The sequence below is a fragment of the Neovison vison genome, chromosome 1, assembly GCF_020171115.1.
Source record: "Neovison vison isolate M4711 chromosome 1, ASM_NN_V1, whole genome shotgun sequence".
NCBI lineage: Eukaryota > Metazoa > Chordata > Mammalia > Carnivora > Mustelidae > Neogale > Neogale vison.
In genome coordinates this window covers 240682027-240706032 of record NC_058091.1, presented here as the reverse complement: position 1 = coordinate 240706032, position 24006 = coordinate 240682027, and the positions used below count along the sequence as shown (strand labels likewise).

The 24006-nt window shown below is 45.9% G+C and overlaps 2 protein-coding genes across 3 annotated transcripts in view; both read left to right on the top strand.

Moving 5' to 3' along the window:
• The first annotated feature begins 672 nt into the window (after positions 1–672).
• Positions 673–11428, top strand: FAM53C (family with sequence similarity 53 member C). Its single transcript, XM_044226742.1, has 5 exons — positions 673–743; positions 3847–4076; positions 4469–4526; positions 5945–6729; positions 8352–11428. Exons 2-5 carry the CDS (start codon positions 3999–4001, stop codon positions 8610–8612), a joined length of 1182 nt encoding a protein of 393 aa, XP_044082677.1. The 5' UTR covers positions 673–743; positions 3847–3998; the 3' UTR covers positions 8613–11428.
• A 3254-nt stretch (positions 11429–14682) lies between these two features.
• Positions 14683–24006, top strand: part of KDM3B (lysine demethylase 3B) — a 69826-nt gene continuing 60502 nt past the window's right edge. For both annotated transcript variants that reach the window (XM_044226694.1, XM_044226687.1), the window contains exon 1: positions 14683–14904. In XM_044226694.1, the coding sequence (XP_044082629.1) occupies positions 14716–14904 (189 nt within the window). In that variant the 5' untranslated portion in view covers positions 14683–14715. The remainder of the gene's footprint in view (positions 14905–24006) is intronic.

The window sequence follows — 24006 nt, the reverse complement described above, 5'->3', positions numbered from 1 at the left end:
AGAAGGAGGAGGAGTGAACAGCACTGGGCCCACCTCGGCTTTACAAAGTGTTTTGGGTGAGGGTTAATTACTGAACCAATTGGGAACGGCCCCGCAACCGTTACAAGTCTGAGGTTTATAAGGCTCTAGGCGATCGGGCAGCTGGAAGAGGGGCTCCTGGGACTCAGAGCAGGCCCTAATCGGCTCTTGGACTACATTTCCCAGAAACCTTCACGCAGCGGACGGGTCCTCTGTTGGCGGAAGGGGGATTCCTTCTGAGAGGCTGCCGTAGAGGGCGGGACAGGAGAGCAGGTAAGAGGAACTTTGGCTATTTCTGTTACGTGGCCCGAATGGAGTAGGGAACCGTACTGGGCCAATGTCGGAACCGAGGGCGAGGGGAATGGCTTTGTTTACCTTCGACCGACACGGTCTCCCCCGCGGGTTTGGAGATGTGCCGCCAACTGGGCCCGTCCACCTTCTGCAATATTTTGGAGGGGGTGACTCGATAGTGAGGAAACCACGTTCATCCCTAAATCAAAGATCTTGGCTCATTCCCGGCATCACTTTCTAAAAAAGACTTTGAGAGAGAAATGACGCGGGTTCGAGCCGCCGCGGACGGTTCAGGGAGATTCTGCGATCCAGAGCGATCCCCCACTCTCCTTAGAGGCCCGTTGGTTCGTGCCGGCGCCTTTTAAGGGCACCGTGGGGCGAACTGAGCGCTCAGAGCTGCTCTGGCCGCGGCCCTGGGAGCTGAAGGAGCCGCGGTAGGTGGCGAGGGCAGGTGGCGCTGGGGCCTCGGGGCGGGCACCTCGACCGTCCCTCCCTCCTTCCCTCTTTCCCTTCCCCCAGCCCGGTCGCGCGCGCTGCATGGCCTCTCTGGACGCCTCCGCGGGGAGAGCACGGGACCTGGTGGGGGAGGGGTTGGCGGAGTGCTAAGTCCCAGACCCTCTACATCCCCTGCGTCCTGAGTTCGCTTCCCGCGGCCAGATGATGGAAGCTGATTGGGAAGAGGCGAAAGACAGCCCCCCTGAGCGAGCCCTGGTGCCCCCCCTAGGGGCTAGCGGACGCCCCATGCCCCACCCCGCAGGGACAGGCAGGGCAACCGAGGGAGAGGTTGAAGACTGGGGGGGGGGGGGCTACCCCTTTTGCTTCTTCATCCGGGTGGGGGGAGGGGTGCTCCCCACTTGTCACCCCTATCCCCGCCAGAGCCATATGGAGGAAGAGCAGTCAGTTCCCACTTACCTGTTCATGCACCTTCCTGCCTCCCTCATGTTTTCCTTTAGTGTCCCCCAGAGGTGTGGGTCTGGGACCTGGGGGGAAGGTCCCCAGGGGATTTGTGACTCTCCTCCCCCTTGGTCTGACTTGATCCTAGGTTCTCCAGGTTTCAGCACAGCCTCAGCATCCCTAAAACCCGAATGTCAGGGGCTCCTACCATCCAATAGGAGATGGGGTGGGGGTCCAGTCTTTATTTTAGGGGGCTGATAGTGGAGGGAAAACCTGGATTGAGAGTTGGGCCTGGTGGGGTGGTGGGGAGGGCCTAGCGGCCTGCTACTCTGTGAAGGGCTGAGCCCTGTGCCAGTTGTTAAGCTGAGAAGTTTTAACTTGTTTAGTGAACGTTCAGGGCTGCCTCTGCTCCTCAGATATACAAAATGGAAGGGAAGGAAGGCGGCAAGAGAGGGTTTCTTACACTTTTTTCTATGCCTGCCTGAGAAAGAGGAGGCCCCTCGCGGAGCTGGTTTGCCTTCTTTTGTGTCCTGGTTTGATTCCTTATGGCTTCCGTTCTGTTCCCCCTCTCAGCCTGGCCTGTTTTAGGAAACTCAGGCTGAGAGTATCAGTTGCGTGGTGGTAGTTGCATTGTTCCAATTACCGCCGTGTGTGGCCACATCCCAACAATTAAAATGCAGAAAAACACAAAATCACTCTCTTCACTTGATCCCAGAGAGGGCTGGGAGTTCGCTGTTTGGCCAAATGCCTCATGAAAAGCTTGAAAGAGTTTGCTTCACTCCCTGCTCTTCATGACTGGTCAGCCTGAGGCCTGGGATCTCTGGGGTAAAAGCTTGCAATTAGGCTCCCTGTCTAGTTGATCTTTTGGGGGCAGAGTTAAGAAACCAAGAGGGAAGTGATATAAGCTTTAGCTTTTCCTACAAGAACATAGGGGAAGCCACTGAAGGGAGCTCTCAGGAAGCTGGAACTTCATTCAGGGTGGTAATAATAATTATGCATGAAAATGATAGTTAACTGTAATGATGATTGACTTCTCCCACAGCTTCCAAAAAACTACAGATACATCTACATGTAGTTCTTTGCTCTTCCTTACCTACCTCTCTCTGAGGTGGGAATGTGGTAGAGATGATTCCTTCTTTTTGCAAAGTAGAAAGTGATCTGCCTCCAAGGTCACAGGAGAGCTGTTTTGGGCTTCCCTAGGTGTTCAGGTAAGGGAGGTTGGCATCCAGCCAAATAGATAAACCCAATTGCCGCCTTCATCTTAATGATACTATCACTTGTGGCATTCTTAGGCTGTATAGAGCAACAAACAGGAGGGTTTGAGAAACAGCAGTCTGTGTGGACTCCTGATTTGTACAGGCTGGATGATATGCTTTTTGCATTTTTAAAAAAAGATTTTATTTATTTATTTGACAGACAGAGATCACAAGTAGGCAGAGAGGCAGGCAGAGAGAGAGAGGAGGAAGCAGGCTTCCCGATGAGCAGAGAGCCCGATGTGGGGCTCGATCCCAGGACCCTGGGATCATGACCTGAGCTGAAGGCAGAGGCTTTAACCCACTGAGCCACCCAGGTGCCCCGCTTTTTGCATTTTGATATTTTGTGTTATAGTGTACCTGTGACAGATTAATAAGACAGATTTTTTTTCTGCCCATTTTACACATAGGTTAACTAAGGCCAAGGAAAGTAAAATTATCTCCCAGAACTGTCATAGCAAATTGGAGCAAGACTTAGATTTCTTGATGTTTGTTGTTTCTACTAGAAAATGCTGCATACACTCTCTGATGAGCTGTCTGCCTGCTGGTCATTTCTGGGAATAGGCAGAACCATATGGAAACACTAGGTTATCCTCCTCCTCCTCCATTGAGCAAGGTCCCTCAGGCGATTTTGTGGGCTTGAAGCCTGTTCTCTGATGGAATTAGTTTGCTTATACTGAAATTGACCATGAGAAGGAGTCTTGATTAATTGAATGCATGGTCTTTGAGTAAGATCAAGCTAAAAACTTACTTGAATGAAGTCATACAGTTGTTATTTTTAACATGTATAGAGTAATGTAATTGGAAGAATCCTGGTACCATTTCTATCTTACCATTTTGTAAGAGAATACATACAGTATGTGTTGCAAAACAACAATAAATCAAACATTCAAGGTAGGGGAGAACATAAAACCTTTTTCACTTTGGTCTGAATCAAAAAGTCATTCCTACAACCAGTGCCCCTCCCTGTTCCCTGTTACTATTTCTGTAGTTTAGGAAAAGGGTACTTCTCTGTTTCTGATTGGAAGATAAAATATTGGGGTAGTGAGGATGGAAGTAACCATTAGGGCTTCCCTTTTTCACGTGAGCTGTTTTTAAGTGGTGCTGGTACACTGGTTAGACAAAGCATAGCATGAACCAGGTTAAGATTGGCAAATAGGTTTCAACTTGCTTGCTAACTCCAGTTCATTTTACTGGTTAACTGGAGTGCCAGGTTCAGGGTGTTTCTGAGGCTGTATTGAGGCTTAGCAGGAAAGAGTTAGGATCAAATTAATGATGTCTGCCAGAGGCCTGGCATAGGGATGCTGTGGTATGTGTGCCATGCATTTTCTACCTTTGGGCCAGGTACATCTCTAATATCACTTGGGGCTGGTCCCTCTGTAATTGGCAGACTCAGCAGGCATGACTGGAGAGGGAAGTCCCAATGGTGCTAGAATGGTGCTGCAGTGGCAGAAGACGGCTCACGAGTGAGGTCTGGAAGAACAACAGGGAAGACATCCATCATTTGCTCCAAAGTGTGCAAGTCAAATCCTGGGGAGAATCATGATAACCCTGATCACTGAGCAGCTACAGAAGCAGACTCTGGATGAGCTGAAATGCACACGCTTCAGCATCAGTCTGGTAAAAGACCAGTCTTCCTGCTTCTCTACAACCCCCTCCCCCTTTTTTCTGAGGCTGTTTGTTGCTACTACTTTACCCATGTCCTGTGCCATGTGAGTCATGGTACTTATACTGGAAGAGCCTACTAAAGACTCAAAACCCAGCCCAAAAGGAAGGGGGCAGGTATTCTTCCATTGATAGAGAAGGGACACCAAAACTTGGGTGGAGAAGGGTTTGAGATATTGGAAGGTACAGATTATTTTACTCACTAACTTTGGGAAGACAAGAAGAAGAGAACATTTAGGAGTCCCTCACATCCCTATAGCCCATGAATTCCAGGGGTGAGCTCAAGAGGCCTTCCTGGAAATCTGTATCCTAAACCTGAATCATGATGGATATTCTCTCTCTCTTAGCCTCTGCCTGATCATGCAGACATCTCCAACTGTGGGAATCCTTTCCAGCTTGTGTCTGGTAAGGCACTGTGTGTGTGTCTGTGTGTATGCCCGTGCTTCCATCCACACCTTTCTTGCACTGGTTTCCAGTGACCCCGGCTAGCTAGCCTACCTCCACAACTTTCTGGCGAGGATTACCTGCTGAGATTGATGCTCATTTCCATTCTACTGCGCCAGCATGGAAGTTATTTGTTTAGTTGGCTCTTAATCGAGCCTTGATGGGACTTTTATAATCTGGTTTTATTTATTTGGTTGTTTATTTTTTTGTCCCCCCCAGTCTGTTTTTTTTAAATAGGTAATATGTTCATTTAGTTCAAAAATTTTTAAATAATAAAAGTTTATTAAGTTATAGTGAGAAAAAGTCTGCTTTCTCCATTCATCTCTCACCATCTCCGTAAAAGCAGCTCTTGTTATTACTCTGTCTTTCCATCTAGAGTTTGTTTATAGAAATAGAAGCAAATATAAATGTATTTTTTTATTCCTGCAAAAGGTTGCATATTATATTTATTATTTGTACTTTTTTGTAAACTTAACTATAATATAGCCAGAAGATCTTTCCATATCAGTGTGTTAATTTGAGTGTTTCTTTGTGGGTGGCCAGACACAAAGGAACATGAATAGTCTTAGGGTTTCCCAAGCACAGGTTCCACATCAAAGGCCTTTCCTACACTGTTTGCATTCTCTGGAAATTAAAATGATTTTTTACCTGCTGGATTACCTCTTACTCCTTGGCAGCCCTAACTCTTGTCTTGGTGCTGGTGACACATGGGAAAGGGAAAGACTAAGGAAGAGGACCATAGGCCTGCTTTTTTTTTTTTAAGATTTTATTTATTTATTTGACAGAGAGAGATCACAGTAGGCAGAGAGGCAGGCAGAGAGAGGGGAAGGGAAGCAGGCCCCCTGCTGAGCAGAGAGCCCGTCGTGGGACTCGATCCCAGGACCCTGAGATCATGACCTGAGCCGAAGGCAGCGGCTTAACCCACTGAGCCACCCAGGCGCCCCCATAGGCCTGCTTTTTACAACTTGGGGCTGGTGGGTAGGGGAGCAGAGTAGGGTTAGGTGGAGTGAGGGATGAGCAGGGCAGACATGCATTTGCTTCTCTTTAATTGGTCTACCTTAGAGAGAGAGTGGCAGGCAGTATATGAGACTGTTGTCAATTTCAGGTGGTTCCTCATAATGGAGGCAGTATCGTATAGTAATTAAGAGACTTGGCCTTAGCATCAGACAGACCTGGGTTTGAATCCTCCTTTGGTCATTTCATTCCTATGTGACTTTGGACAAGTTATTGGACTTCTGTCATCAAATAGGGATAATAATACCTACCTCATTAGGTTTTGGAGAAACCTCCCATAAAGTGCTCATTACATGGTGTGGCAAATAGCCCTTAAAAATATGTTAGCTCTCTTTAATACTATTTTTATTGTGAATGCTTTCCAGAAGGTGCTTCCTGGAGGGGCCTGCCCCACTGTTCCTGTGCCGAGTTCCAGGACAGCCTCAACCTCAGCTACCACCCCTCAGGCTTGAGCCTGCACCTCAGACCACCCAGCCCGGGAAGTTCCCCACAGGAGCAGCCCCTCTCCCAAGTCCTAAGCCCTGAACCCCCAGACCCAGAGAAGCTTCCTGTGCCCCCTGCCCCTCCATCCAAGAGGCACTGCCGCTCACTCTCAGTGCCCGTGGACCTGTCTCGCTGGCAGCCAGTGTGGCGGCCCGCCCCCTCCAAGCTGTGGACTCCCATCAAGCACCGGGGCAGTGGTGGAGGGGGTGGGCCGCAGGTGCCTCACCAGAGCCCCCCGAAGCGGGTCTCCAGCCTCAGGTTCCTCCAAGCTCCCAGTGCCTCTTCTCAATGTGCCCCAGCCCACAGACCCTACAGTCCCCCTTTCTTCAGCCTGGCCCTGGCCCAAGATTCCTCTCGACCCTGTGCCACCTCCCCGCAAAGTGGCTCCTGGGAGAGTGATGCTGAGTCCCTGTCACCTTGCCCGCCCCAGCGCCGCTTCTCTTTGTCACCCAGCCTGGGCCCGCAGGCAAGCCGCTTCTTGCCCTCTGCCCGGAGCTCCCCTGCATCCTCCCCAGAGCTGCCCTGGCGACCTCGAGGCCTCCGCAATCTTCCCCGAAGCCGCTCACAACCCTGTGATCTGGATGCCCGCAAAGCTGGAGTTAAGCGGCGCCACGAGGAAGACCCCCGGCGGCTGCGGCCTTCTTTGGACTTTGACAAGATGAATCAGGTGGGACCAAGTAGGACTAGGGAAGCTTGGTTGGGAGGAGGGAGACTATTCCGTTTTCCCTGAGAGCTGTCCTCTAGTTCCATGCACTCCTGAAAGGTTTCTTTCTTTTTTATTTTAAAAAAATTTTTCTTTAGTTTTTAAGTAGACTCCACACCCAGCATAGAGCCCAACACGGGGCTTGAACTCCGCATCCCGAGATCAAGACCTGAGGTGACATCAAGAGTCGGACACTTAACCGACTGAGCCACCCAGGTACCCCTGGCAGGTTCTTTTCTGTTTAAGCTTTTGCTAGGGTGATTTACCATCCTGGTTGCCCACGACTGTACCCATTTTAGCACTCAAAGTCCATGTCATGTGCCACTCCATTTCGAGAAAAACTGAGGTGAGACCCATGTTAAATCTTCTAACAGGAATTCCCAGTTCTGTTAAAGGCATTTTCCCCTCCATTCTATGGATGCATAAGCCATAAAAGTCCCATCAGCAGTGCCCTGCCCCTTCTTGACCTCAGGGCTCATTTTGCCACTTGTCCTTCATTGCTTCCCTTGGGTCTGTGACGGCCTAAGCAAAATGGGTTGCTGCCATCATTCACATTCAGCAGATGTATTTTGACTTACTGGTGTGGTACAGCTGTTGTATGCATGTGCCCACTTTTTTCATACCCTTCCTTTTAGTCCACCAGGTCACAAACCTCTTTGAGAATCTACATGCTTATTCATAGAGTCATTCCTCCAGCGAGTCAGCAGATGTTACTGAATACCTGTTACGTACCAGGCTGTGACTAGGCACTTACAATATTATGAAACATACAGATAATATTCCTGCCCACAGGAAGCTTATTAATGAGCCCCTAATCTTGAATCTGATAGAAACTATGGGCTCATTTCTCAAAGAATTTGGAGAAAATATAAATAATAAATTCATAAAATTTATTTATATTTTTATATATAAAATATGTATTATATAATTTATATATAAATTATAATTTATAGGGACGCCTGGGTGTCTCAGTTGGTTGGACGACTGCCTTCGGCTCAGGGCGTGATCCTGGAGTCCCGGGATCGAGTCCCACATCAGGCTCCCAGCTCCATGGGGAGTCTGCTTCGCTCTCTGACCTTCTCCTCGCTCATGCTCTCTCTCACTGTCTCTCTCTCTCAAATAAATAAATAAAATCTTAAAAAAAAAATAAATTATAATTTATATAATTTTATAAAATTATAAATAATTTATAAAATAAATTTATAAATTATAATATGTAGTTCACATATTTCACCCTCAAGCCAAAAACTCCTTTTCTTTTTTTCCCTCTTAAAAGATCTTATTTATTTGACAGAGCACAAATGGGAGAGCGGTAGACAGGGATGGGGAGAAGCAGGCAGAGGGAGAGGAAGAAGCAGGCTCCCTGCAGAGCAGGGATCCCAGTGCGGGGCTTGATTCCAGGAATCTGGGATCATAACCAGAGCTGGAGGCAGACACTTAACCAACTGAGCCACCCAGGTGCCCCAAGCTTAGGACTACTGCCTGCAAGAGTAACCAAGAGGGACACTTGGAAATAGCTTGGACCCAGGGTTTTGTGGAAGTTGGTATCTTTTTTTGCAATCTTAACTTTGTTGTTTGTTTGACAGAAACCATACTCAGGAGGTCTCTGTCTCCAAGAAGCAGCCCGGGAAGGCAGCAGCATCTCTCCACCGTGGTTCATGGCCTGTAGCCCCCCACCCCTCTCTGCTTCCTGCAGCCCCATTGGGGGTTCCTCCCAGGTGCTGAGTGAAAGCGAAGAGGAGGAGGAGGAGGGGGCCGTGCGGTGGGGGCGGCAGGCACTGAGCAAGCGGACACTGTGCCAGCAGGACTTTGGGGACCTGGACTTGAATCTAATTGAGGAGAACTAAAACTGAGAGGCTACTTCCTGGGGCCACACAGACTGACTCTCTATGGCTACTAACAAGTGTCGAGGCCCCAAGGCCAGGGGCCCAGCCTGGGAATGGGGGTGAGTGGAGGGCTCCGACTCAGGGCAGCCGGAAATCTTCTCGCTCCAGGAAGCTCGACCATGCCAAGAGACTGGCCGGGACAAGATAAACGGAGCTGGTGGCGGGAGGGACAGCCCCAGAGCAGACCCTTCCCATGGCGGCCCTGAGTGTGAGTATCCCTGCCACTGAGAAAGCAATGGGCAGGGAAGGAAGGGGTCTGCTGACCCCAGCTCGGGGAATTTCACTAGCCCCTTTGCTTCAAAAGGGCACTTGTGTCTTAGAATTTGGCCAGGGTGGGGGGTTCATTCAGCCTCCTTGGAGAAAATGTGTGAGAATGTGTGTGTGCGTGGGAGTGTACTTGGGGAAAGGTGTGTTTTTGTAGCCTTAGGGAAGGAAGGCAGTTGCTCCTTAACGGCAGAGCATCATGATACCCCCAGGATCTTGAATTTTCACAGGATAGCAGGCTTATTCAAGGAGTCAAGAGGAGGGCACCAAGTTTTTCTTTTTTCTGGGTAGCTCTGGAACCAGGCTTATAATCCATAAGCACCACTGGCTCTGCAGAGGATTCTCTTTGGGGTATGGCAGGGTCTTTTAAGTGCTGTGACCCCAGCTAATGGTCTTTTTCTTAGGCCCATTCCCTCCCCTAGGTAGATCTAATATTAGGACTTGGAGAGGGTTCTTTATATTGATTCTGAGCTGACCTTTTTTTCTTATCAGATTGCCTAGGCTGTATACAACCTGCCTTTGTGTCTAAGTAGATGTAAGTGCATGTGGGCAACTGAGGCAGAGTTGGGGGGGTCCATCTTCTTCTTTCCCTGTCTACTGATGGGACTCCCCCCCCCCCACTCTCTGAGCTTTGAGGGTTGAGAACATGGAGGGAAGGCTCTGTATTGGTCCCCATCATCTGAGGCCCAAGGGCCTATCTGCAGCAGAAGTGGCATTCAGTGCCCACTAACCATGGGTAAGCCCATCCCAGTACTGCCCTTTGGAAGCAGACTGTAGAGAAACTTGTTAGAAGATCCAGGCCTAACCTCTTTTCTGACCTGCTTGAGAAAGCGGAAGGGGATGTCAGCATTTACCAGTTTGCTTGTCTTCCATTCCTGCCAGGAAATGTTTATTTGCCTCTAATTGGACCTGAGAGACCTCAGGGAGGTTGAGGCTCACTGAGGGGTTGGCTGAGGATGTGTAAAGCAAAGGCTATGAGAGGCAGCTGGGAGTTTGTTGTTGTTGGATTGAATTCCCCCCCACTTTTTTTTTTTTTGTTTCTCACCCATAACTTGAGCCAGGACAGCAGGTCCCAGTGGCTGTGGTAATGGGTGTAATAGCTGCCGGACTCTTCGTAGGCCTGGCACCAGTGGAGGTATATACTGAAACTGCTGCCAAATAACTTGTGAGGCTTTATCCAGCTCTGGTTGACCCTGCACAACTGAATTGGACCTGCCCTTCAGGTTTATTGGAGGAAGGAGATTCTCTTCAATTTCCAGGGTGTCTTAGGATCCAATTCCTCATGTTAGGGAAGAAGACCAAAGCCCATATGTTTTCTTCCTCATGGAATTGAGCCTGTCATTTTCTTGGTTTCCCACATATTGGATAGGAGTGTCACTGAGGCTGCAGTTTCCTCACCTCCGCTCCTGAGGAGGTGGCCATTTGTTCTTGAGCCTCTGGCTCTAGAGGTTCTACCCTTCCAGGGCTCTTCCCCTTCTCCTGCTAGTTACCAGGTATTACCAGTGAGCTACCAGGTCTGTGGGGGGCCTGAAAGAGGCTCTCTGGAGAATCCAGGGAAACTGGGAGCCCAGGAGTTGCCCATCCTTGGTTTCATCTCTCCCTTGGCTCCTCTCCTTTTTTAGGCCATAATTTCCCTGGTGCCAGCTTCTTTGTCTTTTGGGGCATCCTTATCCCTGGGCTCTCTGCTGCATATTGGCTGTGCTAGCTTCTAGTAGGCCACTGGCAAGGCCAGTGGGGTCTCTGCAAGCCCTAAGCTGAAGAAATGAGGGCAGTTTCTGCCTCTACTCTGGCTTCCCCAAAGCCCTAGGGGTGCAGTTCTTAGAGGAGAGGGTCTACAGATACCATATTTGAATTCTATTACTTTAATATCTGGAAAGTTAAACTAGTTGAAACTGTCATCTTGCTTCCCAGTCTAAGCACCCATGACCCTGGTACAAGCCTTTTCAAGAAATGGTTCATTTTGCTTTACACAGTAGATCTGTTCCAACAGTTCTGTGTAAGCCAGATGCTATTTTGCGATGCATTTGGACTGCTGACCATTTTAAAAGCAGCCTGTGTGATTGCTTCTTTTGTAAAGCAAGCAACCTCCATCTACTTTAGCTGTTTTGACTATTCAATTTTCACATATTGGGCTTACCCAGAGTGGAGCACACCTTTACAGGGCTGTGGTTGACGCTGGGTAGACATCTGCATCTGTGTTGTGTGTGTGGTGTGGCTGACCGGTAGGTGAGTATTCCTGCGTGTGTGAGTGAAGCCACTCCCAGGCTGGTGCTCTCCTCCTGTGCCCGGTGACTGCCCAGTGGCAGCTCCAGCTGCCCTTCACTCCCACCTGCTGCCAAAGTCCCTGTGCTAATGGGATTACAAATACAAAAAGTGGAAAAAAATTTTTCGTAAACTTTGTTTTATATTAAAAAAAATCCATTAAGTCTGTGTGTGTTAAACATGAGGTCCTGCCTCTGTGGCTGTGTTTGAAAAAATAAAGTTTTATTAGAATAATTCATTTTCCCAAGCAATCTTGTGTACTGCAGTGTCTTCTCCCCTTCTCCACAAAAAAAAAGGCAAGGAGGAAGCAGGGAGAAGGCTACCTAACTCTAACAGCCCCCTCCTCTAGTGCATGTCTGGGCCTTCACCCTTGGAGGGCGGTATCTGATCCTTAGGCCCTTCAAGGCATGGCAGTAATATCCTGGGGCCCAGGCTTGTGTTAGGCCTTGGTTATTTCTGGCAGTCTGATTTGGTCTTTGTTTCCCTGGTACTTATCTCTTCCCTACGGTCACTCTTCCAACAAGTTGAAGTCAAGTATTTATACATTCTAGTTCCCTGAGGAATGTTTGATGGTCTAGTCAGGAACTTGTCTAGATTGGTTTGTAGGCTTTAGGAAGGGGAGAGAAAGCAGACTGAGAGACTTGACCGGGAATCTTTTTCTAGGAGTTTTCACATCTTATACCCTAGAGAGATGGAGATTTCATCATCAGAATTCAGATTCTAAAGACCTAGGCAATTTCTCCATTCTAAAAATTATCCTAACAGCAGAGCTTCTCTTTTATTCTAGAAGTTGGTATTTTCCATAATGCTTCAGTTTGGGTTGTTCGTGTGTTAAGGGAAGCTGTGTGGTTCATTCTCTTTAGACATTGCTATTCTACCCTTTCTCCTATGTTAGCATTCTTCCACTTTGTGTGGGTGAAATGTAGTTGCTTAGAGATCCAGGCAGGAGCCTCTGTCCCTGAGGCATAGCCTTTCTTTACTACCAGTTGTGGTGCTGACTTGCCAGGCGTAAGAAGAGTCAAGTTGCTTAGCCTCCGTCCCAGTTTCCTGCTTCAAATTTGTGGCACTCATTGTTGAATACCAATGAAGTGTGCAGGAGGACAGGATTGGCTTGATAACCTGGAGCAGGAACTTTTGAGGGGTTGAAAGTACACTCTAAAAAGAGGGGCAGTTGTCATCTGCCCCCCAAACAAAGGAGGGGTTTGAGAAGGGTGGGGCTTTGGCATGTGTTTTAAAGGAGGCTCAGTATTAGAAGTTTTTCTGCTTCTTTAAAACTGCTGCTGTTTCATTTCACCTACTGTTTGAGCAAGGGTAAAGTTTGAACATCTAAAGTGACTTTGCTTTTTTTCAAACCCTTATGTTCATTTTGTTGTTGTTGTTAGGTTTTTATACTGTTTATTTTCTGTAAGGCAAAGTGAGATTTCATTTTTCATTCTTGAAGTCCTGCTAGTATAGGAAAGAATGTAAATTCCATGAGGACAAGGGTTTTGTTTAATGTTGTATCCCCAGCACATTGAAAAGTTACTGGCACATGAAAAGACCTGCCATATTTGTTGAATGAATTTCTCATCTTTGCCTTCCCATCCCTGAACTTAGGCACATTACTGTCTCTGGTGCTGAGAAACCAGTTTTGAACACTGGGGCAATAATTAGAGCTCCATACAGGAGAAAATCCCAACAGTGAATTTTGGTAGAAAACTTGAAGGGCAGCCACCAGGTCTTAGGAATTCACCCTTGTTCTCCTCTTACCAACTATAGTTTGTGGGCCAGGTGCTTTGAGAGATGTCTCTTGGCCCAGGAAAGCATTTTGATTTAGGCCTCAGGTGAGATGGAAGTTCCAAGGTATAGGGAGAGAAAAAATTCAAGGAAATGTTTCCTTAGTGCTCCACAGGGTTAGTTCTAGAATGACTTCCCAAGAGGTTTCATACTTTTTCTAAAGTCAGTAGTTGCTGCCTACTCCCTTTTGGAGCCCTGGACCTTTGCTGCAAGAAAAGTATGTCAAGGGTAAAGAAAAGGTATAGACAGGAGTTAACTGTGTAGGCACATAAGTCTTAGAGAAAAAACCAGCTACTACTCTGTAGGGCAGATCATTGAAAGAAATGGTTACTTTTTTTTTTTTTAAGATTTTATTTATTTGACAGAGATCACAAGTAGACACAGAAAGAGAGAGGGAGTAGAGAGAGAGAGAGAGGAGGAAGCAGGCTCCCTGCCGAGCAGAGAGCCAGATGCGGGACTTGATCCCAGAACTCTGAGATCATGACCTGAGCCGAAGGCAGAGGCTTAACCCACTGAGCCACCCAGGCACTCGAAATGGTTACTTTTAGGATAACAATCAAGGATTGTTTCTAGACCCTTTGTCTTTCTGGTTTGTATCTACTTCCATATATACTCATTCTGCATCCATAAAACTATGCAACCTGTGCTAATCTGATACTACCAATGGTAATGATTGAGGTTTCCCATTGCCTGGTGTGTAAGACCATCTAGACCAAAATTTCAGTATCTTCCCTTCTCTACTGTCCCTTTTCTGTCAGGAGTTATCAGTCTCCCATACCTATATTAAATGAATTGAGATGGGAATGATGGGATTTTCTTTGCCCCCACTCCCACTACTTGCATGGTAAGATGAGGTGCTACTGAAGCAGAGAAGAGAATCTCTTTATTGCTGGTCTCATTCCAATTCCCCTCAAAGTTTAACTGAGAAATACCTGTAACTAATAACACTGGCAGACTTGGAAAGGGAAGAAGTTCCATGACTTTAGGTCAAAATACCAGGATGTTGGAAGCACATGGGCCTTCACCCAGTGGGAAGAGTGGTATTACAACCTCCACAGGATGTAGGTCATTGGTCAGTTGGAAAGGAACCCATGAGGTACTGGTAGTATAGAATAGGATGGTACTATGTTCTGGACCAGTGAAAAGAAGGATATTGTGTCCCATGGACCAATGGGGAAAGTTTCCTAAGAGATAGTGACAGGAATGGTAGGACCTATTTTCAGGATAGGAAATCAGTAGGTATTGGGGCGCTAACTGCTTGGCTCAAAACACCAACCCTAGTTGCCTTGCCCCTGAACCACCCCCCCCCACCCCCAGTAAAAGTCTTTGGTGTCCAAGGCGGCTAAGCTAAAGCCTACTCACATATGGTACCCCCTCAGAAGGAAGGCTGGGACCAGGATGGTGCCATGGAAGACTGAAGGACCTGCCCACTTCCCCACCCCAGCCGAAACTGCAATTCCCCTCCCTGCCACAGGGGGCACTGCAGGCCCCGGGGAGGTTGGGGCGGAGCGCTGCGAGGGGCCCGGAGCTGCCGCCCCGCTCCGGAGCGCGGGGGGCGCTGTGCGGGGCCCGGGCTGCGGCTCCGCTCCCGGCCACGGGGGGCGCTGCGCGGCGCCGGTGGTTGGTGGTGGCTGTTGGGGGGGGTGGGGGGGAGCCGCGGCCGCGGGTGGTGCGGAGGGAGGCCTTGCGGGCGGATCGGGCGCTCAGCGGCAGAGGTGGTGGGAGGCGGCGGGCGGGAGCGCGGGTCTGGCCGGCCCTGACGATGGCGGACGCCGCGGCCTCCCCGGTGGGCAAACGGCTGCTGCTTCTGTTCGCGGATACCGCGGCCTCGTCCTCGGCCTCGGTCCCCGCGGCGGCGGCGGGCGGAGATCCGGGGCCTGCGCTGCGCACTCGGGCCTGGCGGGCCGGCACGGTGCGGGCCATGAGCGGGGCGGTGCCCCAGGACCTAGCGGTGAGTGGCGGCCGAGGCGGGCACTTGAGGCCGGGGCTGCTGGGCCTGCGGGCGGCCTCCCCGGGGGCCTTTGTGAGGGGGCGGTGGGGTGGGGGTGACCCAGTTCCGCGCCCCCAGATCTCCCTAGCGCCCCCCACCGGCTCCTCAGCACCCCTTGCTCTGGCCGGCATGGCTTCCGCGTCGGGGTGCGCGCCCCGGTTTCCCCCGGGGGGGCGGCCAGGGCGCCAGGAGCTGCCGCCTCCACGCGGGAGGCCCCGCCTCCTGAGGGACCCCTTTCTCAGCGCCCCCCCCCCAAACACGCCTTGGGAGCAGGCTCCCGAATTCTGGGAGCTCGGGCCCCTCAGAGTTCGACTGGTGCTGTAGCTGCGTCCTGAAAGACGCGGACCTGTAGTTCCCAGCCTCCCTGGAAACCTGCGCCCTGTTCCCTTCCTCCCGGAGCCCCGAGTGGGGCGGGAATGTGGGCAATTGTGGGAGGCACCGAGGCTGCAGTCGGAGCTGCTCGGGGCTTTTTTATCTGGCAGTTACTTCCTTCTTGTCTGAGCCGGGCTCGGCCTGGCGGTCTCCAGAAAGGCCAGCTCTTGGGATTCTCTTAGGGCTCCTTTCTCTTTGAGCTTTTGGGTGACAGGAGCTGCAGTTGTGGCTGTTTTTGATAAGTTTGAGATGTGTCTTAGCAGCCGAATGGGGCTGCTTAGGTGGTGCTTTTTTGCTCCCTGCTCGGCCCTGGGAGAGGTTTTGTTTTGAAACTTTGTGTTGGAGCTTGGGCGCTTTTGAATACTTGCCTTGGTATATTTTGTGATTAAAGTTGTTCAGTAAAATAGAACTTAACTAGTATTTGGGTGCGTTGTGTTATTTTTGCTAATGTGGCGGCAAAATACTGTCTTTGAGCTTTGGCAAGCCCCTATAGTTCCTCATTCTGGTAGCGGCCCTAGCTTCTCTGTTAAGATACTCTTAAAATAGGGAGATTCTTTTGGAATGTAATACATCAGCAGGCAGAAGGTAAATTTTCGTGATGAACTTGCTCCTGCAGATATTGTATTTGCTATAAATTGGAATGATTTGGAGGGATTTGATATTAATATTGTAGGTTTCTCATACCCATTTTTCTATTTTTTGATTAGTCGTGTTAGGCTTTTTCCTCTCCCCCTTATCAAGCTTTATGGGTTGTTTGGCTTGCGGCTGGCTTAGCCTTTGCTTCTGCTACTTGAGTTCACATTCTTTGATCTTTCTCCATGCTAAATAAGAAAAGGCTGCTTGGACATTTATGAGGCTTCAGTGGGACGAATTTGTAAAAAGATACCAGAAAATATAAGGGAATGAGGATGATGATTAGGAAGGGGATTTGGATTTAAATTCCTCCGTGCTTTCTTCAAAAGACTGCTTTCTAGGTTGAAGTGGGGGAGAGGTGTCTCTCTGAGAGCCAGTAATTCACTCCCATAAATGCAAAACATAATGAAGATCCACCATTATATGCATACTTTGACCTATGGCCTACCAAGCCCTATCTTTTCAGTCGGAATTTTATATTCTAGTTGTTTCCACCATCAGATGAATTGCTAATGAGCTCTGCACCTGAAATGGCTACCCATTCACTTTGTTTTTTGCTGGGCTCCCTAAGGGCAGAGGTTTTTGAAGCTCCCTGAAATGCTGGACATCTACTAAGCTAAATACTGAATAATTTTACCACTGGCCTCATTGAATTGGTTTCTCAAACCAAGTAAAAAGTTGCAGTGATTCTTGGAAATTAAAACCAAGCCTATGTTAGAACTGTTGAGGTCTTGCATGGAACTGTATACATACAGAAGCAAAGGCAGATTAGGGTTTTGAGGATAAACAAGCTTGTCCTGTGTATTTATCAAGGGATGTAGATGAGAAAACAACCACAACCAAAACTCAGAGCCTTTAGAATTTTTCACCAGTTTGCAAAATTGCTCAAGAATTGCAGGTGCTATATTGAGTTTCTGTTAATGACAATGACTAGTCTAGGATGAGAACTGGACGTTTGTTCTTCTTTTTCATTAAGAGTTTTCCTTTGGACCCTAGACATGTGGGCCTTACCAATTTGCACCACACACCGTAGTAAACACAACCGTCTTCCAATCAAAAGTGTTCTTCCTGTACTCAAGGGTGGAGTTTTCAAGCAGCTGGTCTGTGATTGGGCAGATTTTCATTCAGTTAGTTTAAGATGTTTTCAGGCATGCTTGGTTTTGAGTAATGCATAGCAGGGCGCCCCCTGTTAAGGATGAGTAATTGAGGGTTGGATGAATGAGTTTTTGAAGTGATTGAAAACACTTCTCAGTTTTAGGCTCCATTAATACCCCCTTTCTAAATACTTTTTAATGCTGAAATGTTTCAAAATGTAGCCCTTAACCCTTTTCTGGAAAACAATACCAAAGCCATGTACTACCTTAAAATGAAATATGAAAAACAAAAAGTCAGGGTCCTGTTGATTGGGAATTTTCTTGATAAGGATTTTATAGTGGCCATCTTCATCAAAGCTATGCTAACAAGTAACTACTGAGATTTTTAGATGTAATAGGGAAAAAACCTCCTTGCCCTCCATGGAATAGTAGTTTTATTTGTGTTTCTAAATAGGCTAGTTTTTTTTAAAAAATAGTCTTGTTGCAAGATTAGCTTAATGGATTTTTATGCATTTATTTTCTGACTCTTCAGTCTGTCGTCTTTGTGTTTTAAATCATTATTGGTTCACATGAGTTGCAGAGACCTTGGGACCTTCATATATGTAGGGATGGTAGATAAAACACCAAAAAAAAAAAATGGGTTTTCCTTTTCCTTTTTTTCTCTGTGTGTGTGTGTGTGTGTGTGTGTGTGTGAAAAATCAAGACTTCTGGTTTGTCGAATGTCAAACAACGAAAAGTATACACAGGGAAAGCCAACAATCTAGCTCTCACAGGCTTCCACTTGTAAAAGAAGGCTTTGCTCAACTTAACAGTAGTACAAAAAATAGAGAAATATTCATCTATATACAAAAGGTTGCTTTTTTTTTAATCAGATGGTATCACACTGCACGATATCTGCAGCCTGCTTCCCCCCCCCCTACTTTTTTAAGTAAGGACTCTGGCTTTTTTTGTTTTGTTTTTTTGTTTTTTTGTTGTTGTTGTTTTTAATTTTCTTTTTAAATAATCTCTATACCCAACATGGGCTCAGAACTTACAACCCCCGAGGTCAAGAGTTGCAGGCTGTACCACCTGAGCCAGCCAGGTGCCCCTGTCTTTATTTCCATTCAACATTATACCGTGGGCATCGATACCTATAGATCTTACTCATCCTTTTAGGTAACTACATTGTATTTCATAGAATAGATGTACCATCATTTGTTCTGTCATTCCTCCTCATGCTGTTCAAGATATTGAAAAAATTTTTGGTATTACAAATAATACTGTGGTTAATAAACTTGGGCGTATATCTTGTATAATTATGGTTTTATTTCTGTAGTTTAGATAGATTCAGGAGTGGGTTAGGAGCTATAGGAGTATATGCATCTTTTATTTTATTAGGTAATGTGAGGTTATTTTCTAGTAAGATGATAGCATTTCATAATCCCACCAGCATTGTGTGCATGCAGTGCTGCTTTCCCTTTTACCTTTGCCATCATCAGTCTTTGTCATTTTTGGCACTCCAATGGGTGAAGAATAATACAGCAATTTCATGACTACTAGTTTTTTTCTATGTTTATTGGCTGCCATGTTTTGTTTTCTTTTTTTAATGAGTTCTATGGCTATCTTTTGCCCATTTGAAAAAAAAAATAGGAGGTGTCTTACCACTCTGTACAAGTTCTGTGCATTTTCAGGATAGGAACCCCTTTACTTCACAAGTGTATTGCAGTTATTTTCTCTTCTTCATCTTCTGACTTGATGAGTTGTCTTGCCATATAGAAAAACAAAATGTTTATGTTATAAACAGATCTCTTGGACTTTTCTTAATGGCTTCTGGGTTACTTGCTTGGGGATATCTCCCCTATCTTGAGCCTATAGAAATGTTGTTCAGTTTTTCTTTATTTTTTTTTTTAAAGATTTTTATTTTATTTATTTGAGAGAGAGAGACAGTGAAAGAGAGAATGAGCGAGGAGAAGGTCAGAGAGCGAAGCAGACTCCCCATGGAGCTGGGAGCCTGATGTGGGACTTGATCCCGGGACTCCAGGATCACGCCCTGAGCCGGAGGCAGTCGTCCAACCAACTGCACCACCCAGGCGTCCCAGTTTTTCTTTATTTTTACCTTGAGATCTATGGTCCATCTGTAATATTTTTGCAAATGGCATGTGAGGTGGGGGATCTAACCTGCTTCCTACTGAGTAACCAATGATGGCAGCACCAGTTTTATTAAGTAAACTGCCCTTTTCTTGCTGTTTCTTAGAATTAATTGATGCCTTTATTAGCACTGATTTGTTTTGAATGTGTTGATCATAGCTATCCAGAACTTGGAAAAGGAGTGAAAGCATATCTGCCTTATTTCTTTATCCCTCAATCTTTCATCTTTATCTGGAGGAAAGGTGGACTCAAAAGTACTACTTTCCTTTGATTCCAGATAATGTAGTAATTGTAGCAGTGTCCAGACTAGTACCATGTTTCTTCTGTCTGGGAGTCTTCCAAGAGGAATGAGAGCTTATCTGGATCTGCCGTATTGTTTTACATCGTCCTCCTAGTCTCAGGTTAGGTGCACTTTAAAATACCTCTCTACTTTGTTTGTAGGTAATGTAATGATTATAATCAGGTCCAGGACAATACCATATTTCCAGTCCACAGTCTCAACCTGTGTTCACACAAACCTAGAACTCCAACCCTAATTGAAATGGGAATTTATAGATGTTAATGATCATCCTTAAGTGTCCTTTTCTTATAATTTCAGAATTCAATAAAAATCTGCATGATACATGATACGCTGTTTATTAAAGTAAATAGTATATGGTTTGTGGATCAGTGTAAGGTTTAGAGAACTTTAAATAAAAGTGAGATTGTATACATGAATATGTAATGTTTAAGTGTGAGCCCCTCTAACCGCACATTTCATCTTAATTCTCTTAGAGGAGGAGATCTATTTTTGAGATATTGAACCATCCTTGAGTTTTTCAGGCACTCAGGTGCTTCATATTGTTCTTTTCTTTTTAACTTTGTCTTGTGTGTATAATTGTTAACAGTTGTCTCTTACTTTGTGTTTGCATTCTGTTTATTCTAGAGCTGTGCAGTATATTCTCCAGTGATCACATACACTTGTCATTTTGTCCATCCAGCATCCTCTCCCTTTACTACACAATCAGATCTTTCCTTTTAATTACCCACTTATTTCTAAGAGTTCCTTCACTGATTCCCCACCTGCCAAGGACTCATTCCCGCCTTCAGTACTCACTTGCTGAGTTCTTATTTGCAACTTGTTCTAGCTGATTCAGTTCCCCACTTCCCTTCCCCTAAATGGTTGGGTAAATAACGTGGCCTTTTCTGTTGTTAGTGATTTTCTCAACAGCCCGAGTTGATTCCTGTAGGCTTTGCTTCCACAAGGCCTGGGGGATACAACACCTGTTGCTGCATCTCAGTTTTCCACTCCCTTTAACATGTTGGTGGTTTTTAAGCCCTCCCTACCCCACTGCCCCAACTGCCAAAGTGTCTTTTACCCTTGTTCTGTAGATGGATAAAACCTGATTGTTCAGTAGTGACTCATATAGTATGACCTCTCTCAGTTTTGCAAGGGCAAAAACTCCATTTTTGTATGTGTGTTCAGGGATAATCAGGCTCTAGGGAACTGCTTCTCACTAATCAAATTCTCTGGAGACTGATTCGTAAGTTGTCATATAAGGTTATTAATTTACAGTGGGAGATACACCTATCCAGAGATCTGCACAGAGCCCCCTCCTGATCTACTCAAGAGACCAAATTACAGATAAGAAGGACCCTTGGTGTGCAAAGAATCGAATAGGGGAAATTGGGTGTTGCCAAAAGGATATTTATAGCAAGCATCCCTGATTCAGTGATCTTGCACTTAATACTTTCTGCCTTCTACTGCTTTCTTTCTTTCTTTTTTTTTTTTAAGATTTTATTTATTTGTTTGACAGCGATCACAAGTAGGCAGAGAGGCAGGCAGAGAGAGTGGGGGAAGCAGGCTCGCTGCTGAGCAGAGAGCCCAATGTGGGGCTCCCAGGACCCTGGGATCATGACCTGAGCGGAAGGCAGAGGCCTTAACCCACTGAGACACTCAGGGCCCCCTCCCCTTTGCTTTAATGTTAACCATTGAAATCCTATAAGGAGAAGAGAAAGCCTGTCTGTTCCAGGTTCTACCAGTTCTGTAAAGCCTGTCTGAATCTCCAGCATGCTGTTTTTTTTTCTTTGCTCCTTTAGTACTTTGTTATTTGCCTCTTTGGAATATTAATCACAGTTTTTCTTCTTATAGATAGATAACAAGATATATAGCTCATCTCCCCTACTAAATTTTAAGTTCCATCAAGAACAGAACATGCATTTTTTCTGTTATTATTTTAAGAGGCCTTTTCTGACTATCATATCTTAAAAATAATATTTAGAAGCCGGTATTAGATTAAGTTTCACATCTGATTTAATATGGAATTTCTACTCTGTGGCTTCCTGTTATAAGGTGTTTATAATTGACCTTTAATTTTTGTGTTACATATTTCTGTTGATATGGACTCTGCTAATTTTTTTGTCTTGAGATTCTTGGAATCTTAACTTGGGACTCCAGTCCCAGGTCCATTGTCCCCTGGTTTTCGTGACTTACATCTGACTTGTTAGATTAGAAACATTAGATGTTTTATTTTTGTGATTCTCAGGTAATGCATGCCTATGATACAAAAATGAAGAAATTATTTTGAGGGTAATTTTAAAAGTAGCCTCTGTACATCACAACTGATTAGAAACTGCTGTTTATGTTTTGACATCTAACCTCTTTTTTAGAATTGTTAAAAGTCGAATTCATACTGTATTTTCAATTTTGTTTTGCTTTTTTACTTAATGTAGTAATTTTCCTGTGTTACTGAAAACTTTTGTATATTGTGATTTTAGTTTTCTTTGTGCCCTTATTTATTTTCCAAAGATAACCTGTATTGCTCTCATAACTGAAAGGAAAACAATAAAATTGTCTAAGAAAATTCTTACAATTTTTATTGGCTGGATAATTTATTTAACTGTTCCTCTTTCATTGACTATTGAAATTGTTTCAGATTTTAGGCTTTACCAGTTATGCTGTGTTGAGCATTTTTGTGACTAAAGCCTATCCTGTGTTTAGGGTTATTTCCTAGGATTATTGCTGAAGGTATTATTATGGAGACACGGAGTGTGCACATATTTAGGATTCTTGATAGATAACGTTTTTTTCTTTTATCAGTTATAATCAGACCAGTAGTGTGAGTTTCTTATGGAATGCAAGTTTATCCGGAGCCCAAAGTCTGCTAGGCCTTTTATGCTTTTATTTCATTTAATCCTCAGACAATCCTTTGAGATACTTACTGTCCCTATTTATAGTCAAAGGAAGTGAGGCGCAAAGAGGCTAAAGTAACTTGCCCTGGGCTACACAGCTAAGAAATGAGGAAGTTGGGATGCAAACCCAGATCTTTGTGATGCCACAGGCCCTAAAAACACTATATATGTATATATGCTTGAGTTTTTATTCTCATTATCCCTACAGTACTCAAGTACTTAACATCTAATTTATTGTGGATATTAGAAAGTAGGGGGAGGTTTGAGGTGGTGAATAGGGTTAATTGTTAGGAAGCTATCTCATAATCAAAGGAACCATATAGAGAAAATTGCTTTTTGTTTGAAAACTCTGCTGTCTTCTTTTTTTTTTTTTTTTAAGATGTTATTTATTTATTTGACAGACAGACATCACAAGTAGGCAGAGAGGCAGGCAGAGAGAGAGAGTGGGAAGCAGGCTCCCCACTGAGCAGAGAGCCTGATGTGGGGCTCGATCCCAGGACCCTGGGATCATGACCTAAGCCGAAGACAGAGGCTTTAACCCACTGAGCCACCCAGGTGCCCCTGAAAACTGCTGTCTTCTAGACATGCATCATTCCCCACCTTGGCTGTCGAGATATCCCACAGTTTTGTAAAGTCATTTTAAAAAAAATATTTTATTTATTTATTTTGACAGAGTGAGAGAGTTCACAAATAGAGAGGCAGGGGTTGGGGTAGGCAGACCCCCTGCTGAGCAGAGAGCATGATGCGGAACTCCCATCTGAGGACCCTGAGATCAGGGAGGACCCTCTGAGATTAGGGCCCAAGCCGAAGCCAGAGGCTTAATCTACTGAGCCACCCAGGCACCCCTGTAAAATCATTTGAAGTGGACTTTACATTTTGTTTAGAATCGTTAAGAAAACAAAATTCAACTGGTAGATTTTATAGATCTTACTGGCTTTTTTCGACAATAACTGAATCAGACAGCAACCCTTGTGGCTAATAGAAAGGAACTCCAGAGAGCTGTGCAAAGTGAAAGACTTCTATAGGCAGAAGGAGGTTGGACAAAGAAGTTATTCTAGCAAAGAGCTGATTGTTTCAGACAAGGCCACTTTCCTTGAGGGGGGACAGTAGGGGTCTATCAGGCTGATTACCTCACTAGTACTGACCAGGTAATTCTAGATTTACTGGTTTAAGATTCCATTCTCTAGAGAGGTTTTGTTGTGGTTTGATGACCTGGGCTTAGCACAGGTGACTCCATTTTGGACCTGTTGTCCTTTTTGAACAAAATGTGGGTAGAAAATTGGAAAAGAAAATTTAGGGACCGTGGGAGTTGAGTTAGTCTTCCAATTCTCTTACTCTCAGTCATCACCATATCCTGTTACTTTTATCTCTGTGGCTTCTCAAATAAACTTTTCCCTTCATACAGCCTTATGGGGTTAGGCCTTTTTCATCTCTTTCCTGCATTGTCATGGCTTTGTAATTGGTCTCCCTGCCTTTAGTTTCTTCTCTTTGTAATTAATCTTCCACCCTGTTCCCAATGTTCATTCTTTGCCTTGTAAAAAGTAGTGAGTTGCCTGGGTGGCTCAGTCATTCAGCATCTGCCTTACAGCTTCGGTCATGATCCCAGAGTCCTGAGATCAAGCCCTACGTCGGGCTCCCTGCTCCACGGGAAGCCTGCTTCACCCTC

Bases quoted from the DNA above. Each gene is read 5' to 3' on its own strand.
- FAM53C (XM_044226742.1), top strand. From the start codon at position 3,999: ATGATAACCCTGATCACTGAGCAGCTACAGAAGCAGACTCTGGATGAG. The intron at 4,527-5,944 runs GTAAGGCACTGT...AATGCTTTCCAG, and splicing joins TCCTTTCCAGCTTGTGTCTG to AAGGTGCTTCCTGGAGGGGC. The intron at 6,730-8,351 runs GTGGGACCAAGT...TTTGTTTGACAG, and splicing joins ACTTTGACAAGATGAATCAG to AAACCATACTCAGGAGGTCT.